General features: G+C 36.8%; 2 protein-coding genes across 2 annotated transcripts in view; one reads left to right on the top strand and one right to left on the bottom strand.

Annotated features, from left to right (window-relative positions):
* DIO1 (deiodinase, iodothyronine, type I) overlaps positions 1-1,783 on the top strand; it is a 4,107-nt gene extending 2,324 nt beyond the window's left edge. Inside the window, 2 exon segments of the mRNA XM_010289338.1 lie at positions 1,040-1,239; positions 1,718-1,783. Of these exon segments, the coding sequence (XP_010287640.1) occupies positions 1,040-1,239; positions 1,718-1,783 (266 nt within the window).
* Positions 1,784-2,876: 1,093 nt separating this feature from the next.
* Positions 2,877-4,935, bottom strand: HSPB11 (heat shock protein family B (small), member 11; the record flags this gene model as incomplete). Its single annotated transcript, XM_010289339.1, has 4 exons — positions 2,877-2,984; positions 3,465-3,508; positions 4,083-4,151; positions 4,829-4,935. Coding segments are annotated over 4 exons (328 nt in total), but the record flags the coding sequence as incomplete, so codon positions are not given.
* Positions 4,936-5,231: the final 296 nt, after the last annotated feature.

Here is a 5,231-nt window from a genome sequence, read left to right as displayed (position 1 = left end):
TCCTGCTGAAGACACTCATCTCTGTGAAAGTGAAGCACGTATTTGTATCTCCACAAAACTTCCTTAGTGTTAGTCCAGCTCCTTTTGATATTGAAAAAAAACAACCCAAAAACATTTTAAGAAGACAAAGGTTTAAGTATACAATGCCAGCAAGTGTTACATGTTTAAAAAAATAATTTAAATATGTCTCAAGAACAGGATGCAGACTCTCATTTGAAAAATGTAGCAAACAAACTCTACACACTCTTTTACCTACACTGGACTCTAAGTAACACATTGGCACTGATTTTATCTCAGGGTTAAGGTGGTTTTCTAAAATGTAACATTTACAGTTTTCAAGTTTTCTAACAATACATCACTTTCAGTAGAAACAGGTAACAACTTAGTCATCAACACCTTTTACTAGTTTCTACTTTACTAGGAAGAGTTGTATGCAAATGTGTGTTTGCATATTTCTGAAAAAGGAAAGTGTGCCCTGGCTCAAATGTTTCACTTCTTGCAGATCTGAAGTTTTGATTTATAGGCTTAATGAGTAGAATCAAGCAGAACAAGCAGTACTATCATTGTGACTGCGCTACATAAATGGGTGTCAGCTGATAACACTACTTACCATTTTAAAATCCCCTCCTCTGTGCCAGTAATTTTGACAAACATTACCCAAATAAGATATATGTCCCCCACCTGCTATCTTTCTAGGGTTGTTTTCTGTGGGGAAAATTGCAGCTAAAATACATCAGATATTTCCAGGGCAAGGGGAAAATACAGTTTGCTGAATTAAAAAAAAAACAAAAAAACAAAACAAAACAAAAAAAAACAACAACAAAAAAAGAGAGAGTGCGAGCTTTTGGGACCATTTATTTGAAAAGCTCTAGTGCTCTCATACTCTGACAGGGGGCTTTCGTTTCATGGCAAGTTTTGGTGTTAGGAGTAAATTGCAGTATTCTTTTAACACAGATTTGGGATATGACACACAGTACATCTCCACCCTTAACACCTATTCAAAAAGCTCCGTGCTAAATCCCTTTCTCCTTTGTTTTAGATGGATGGGCTTTTAAAAACAATATTGTTATTAAAAATCACAGAAGCCTTGAAGATCGAAAAATTGCAGCACAATTTCTTCAGAAAAATAATCCTTTATGTCCAGTGGTTTTAGACACTATGGAAAACCTGAGCAGTTCAAAATACGCTGCATTGCCAGAACGACTGTATCTACTTCAAGAAGGGAAGGTCATCTACAAGGTAAAAAACCCCAACAATAATAATGAGCACAATATATTGAGATTTTTAAATTTAAAAAAAAAATGAGAATGCTTTATATTTCACAGTCAGTATTTCATTCTGTTTGAGAGCTAAAAATTTCACAATTCACTGTAACTGCGGAAAGACTTGCAGCAAAACCAGTCTGGGCCTTTACAATGTACATATTTGATGTACACCTCAGTCTTGCTCAAATATTTATCTTTTGGCTCGTTAGGAAACCTAGGTCCATCTAAGCTATGAGATCCAGGAACACTTTCCAGCTCCAGGATCTAGACATTGGCCCTGTCCCAGTTACACAGCAGGGTGTAACCCGTACATACACCATCTCCCACGCGATGGCTGTCATGCAAAGGAAGCCCAAGCACACCTGTCCACCATTTGGGTGCAAATGTCATGCTCTAAAGAACTTCTGCTTTGCCTACTTGAGTATCACTGTGTAATTTTACTGCCTTTGCAGGGAGGAGTGGGGCCTTGGAATTACCACCCCCAGGAAATACGCGCCATCCTAGAAAAATTGAAATAGAAAAAGAAAAGAAGAGGACTTCAGAGTAAAGACTATCTGGATTTAAAAAGCTCAATGAATAAGCTTTCTTAGACGTAACTGTAAGAAGAAAAAAAAAAGAATTTAAAAATAACAATAGAGACAGCAAGAATAACATATGTGCATCTAAAGAGCATCTGTAATGTGGTTCATTATGTGTTTGGCTAAAGGTTTTCAAGTCTCATCACTACAACCCCAGCTACTGCACTGTAGTATCATACTACACTTACACCACATGCAGTAATAAGTAGTAGTCGAGTCCATCGAGCTGTCAGGACTGGATACCAACATTCCAACATTTACATTTGTAACGAATATTGTGCAGGATAAACTTCAGGGGTGGTGACATGTGCAAAAGTCGACTGGCATGCAAAACAACTGATTTCACATTATGAAGATTCTCTTTCTGTTGTATACATACGATTTTCCTAAATGTTCACTTTCACTGACTTCAGAAGGCTTCTGAGTAAGGCAATCTCTATCAACATTTGTTTCTACTAGTATTTGTTATGACAGTCACAGCATAAAGCACAGACGGCTGTGACCTGATTGTAGAAAATATTTGTAGAAACAAGGGATTGATCTGCAATTATTAAAAATGTATCAGAGCACTTCATATGGCTTCAGATTATTTCCCTCCCCACCCACCCACCCCTGATTACTTCCTACTGTCAAACAAGTCCTTCAAAATGTATATAAAAGTCTACTAATGCTTTGAAATAATGCCTCCCATTTAAGTATTTCACAGGATTTTTTCTATTTAACTCAGAGTGCAAGGGAAACGTTTTACAGGAAAGCGGGTTTTAATTCATATATTAAGAAAGCCTGATAGAAACATACTAATTTAAATGGACTCAGTTATGTTCAAGTTTTCTAGGGTAACAATCTAGGTTATAAAACTATAAAGTTGTTACAACAATTAAGAAAAGTACTAATCAGTGGGGAATACATACTACATCCATACCTTCAAAAAACATTTTAATGCAAGGTTTTAATAATAAATATTCTCTGTGCTACAGATATCAAAATATAACTTCCTTATAAAAAAAACCTGAAGTACAAATGTAATCTGGACTTAAGTGTTTTCTGCTGTGCCCTCTGCCATCACCCGGTGCACTGATACAAAGTGATCAAAGGCAGATTTGATGATGAAACGCAAGTAAGTGGCTTGGAAATCAGGAAGCTGTAAAAGGAAAAAAAACATTATTGCATTCTCTGTAGTAACATAACTATCAAACAAAATTTGCAAAGTTTGTTAGGCAGAAGGATCTAGATGTTTCTGTATTACACATATATCAAGCTCTTTTAATGCATCTGGCCAGCTTCAGAGTTTCTTTAGATGACAGCAATTCAAAAAAGTCCCATCCCTCCCAAATACTGCAGCCTTAAAGGCCAACAGCTGACGGAGGAAAGATTGACACACTTGTGGAAAGAGCTCTTTCACATAGTTAGGAGCAGTGGGCAGGTGCAATTTCATACCATAATCTACAAAGGAGCAGTCAGGAAGTGCAATTTCATACCATGATCTACAAATTCCTTTATCCAACATCAACGCTGCAATAACTGTAAGTAAAGACATGTTTTGGTTTTTCATGGTTTCTCCCCAGTTAGTCTGGACATCCCATTTCATGAACTACTAGTGATGTACACTGTAAGTACTCACTGGAAATTCTTCCATTTGAAGCTGTCCTTCCGTGTGTTGTAAATCTAGAAAACATATTTTAAAGCAAATAATGAAGAATAATGTGCAATGCTGTGAAAAGTTTTCACTGGGCTTCAGGGTTCAAGAGAGTTTAAGGACCATGAACTTACACTGCATAAAGAAAGTGTTGGGTTTTTGTTTTGGTTTGGTTTTACAAGGTGATATAACAGAAAAAATACTTTTTGCAGTATCCTAGTGTATATATATCCCACTCATTACACTGTTTTATAAAATGTCTCCCAAGAGGCATTAAAAGAAACCCCAAAACAAACCAACCAAACAATGCAGGAAATGGCACTCTATTATACTATGTAAGTCTGTTTTTAATTTTTGGGACATAAAAGCTAGTGCACAAGTAGTGCTTTTTAGCCCTTATACAGCATTTTACATCTCCAAACTGCTACGGAGACCAGCAGTGTTCATTAACTTCATTTAAATCTAACTATTACATTAATGTCTAATAAAATAATCAAGCCACAATTCACTACTCAACAAATAGACATAGGGTTAAAATGACTGACTGAAAAGGATCAACATTATTCCCACAAAATCCCCACTGCTTCAGATTCTGAATCTTACCTTTTTCAATGCACTCTTCAAAATCTACTGGGTCTTTAGATACGCTTCTTTCAATCCTTAAGGTCCGCACTAAAATATATATACATTTAAAGTATCAACACAAATTCTGATTCTTTATTGGTAATCGTATTTATTCCGTCACTTTTCATCTACAAAGCCCTTTAAAAGCATTAACTAATCCATTCTTCTTCTAACTTATGGGGCAGGACTGCAATACAACCATCATCCTCATGTTCCAGGTTGGACAAACAATGACAAGTTTTCATGTCTTTGCATAGCCCTTGCTAATGGTCAAGCTTCCACCTCCATGCTCTGACCTTGTAACAGTCCTTTCAGTTTTAGAACTCATGTTTTCCTTCACATCATTTAAGAGAGTATGACTGAGAGTTCTGTCCTATGAAATCATAAAACTCAATATTCAAAATAAATCACTACAAGGACTAAGTATTGTAGTCCTGTCCATTAAATTAGAACAGCCATCACTGTGCAACAGAGCAGTTAATTTTAAGGTCAATACGAGGCATTTTAAGAACAAAGAAAGGGCAGGTAGGGTAGATTTTCCTTATTTTTCTGATTTATGAAAAACTTTGGATGTGAAGGACGATTGCTTTGTGAAGTTAAATCTTTATGAGTCTGTTAAAAGTGGCTACTTACAGAATATAGCGCTACCGTGAGAATTTACTTGTAGGCACAGACACACATCTTAACATAGTACATATTACCCACTGCAATACATGAAGTCTTACCCAAGTAACACTGGATTGCGACTTTGCTGATTTTTACACATTTAGGAAAACCAATGATGAATTCCTGTGGGAACATGCCCGTCGTCGTCCAAAACGTTTCTGAACTTCTGTGGAGAGAACACGACAAAACCCCCACCTGAAGCTTTCCATCTATCTATAACCATCTTGAAAGAAATCCCATCATCGAAAAAGAAAAGAAAAAGCTGCAAGGCCATCTTTACTTGGGGTATTTTAAGCAAACCCCTGTACCACAATGGGGAAGCTCCCTAAAGGTATCAATACTTTAACCCTCAGGCTCTGTGGCCGAGCAGTACCACAGAAGGACCCACTATTAATAATAATAATAGTTAAATTATGTGGCAACACGAGCGGGCAAGCAAAGGACAGAGTCTGGCGGCGACAG

Source organism: Phaethon lepturus, unplaced genomic scaffold (genome assembly GCF_000687285.1).
Source record: "Phaethon lepturus isolate BGI_N335 unplaced genomic scaffold, ASM68728v1 scaffold55706, whole genome shotgun sequence".
NCBI classification, from domain to species: Eukaryota; Metazoa; Chordata; class Aves; order Phaethontiformes; family Phaethontidae; genus Phaethon; species Phaethon lepturus.
The sequence above is the reverse complement of the archived record's forward strand: the minus strand, read 5'-3'. Positions and strand labels throughout refer to the sequence as shown.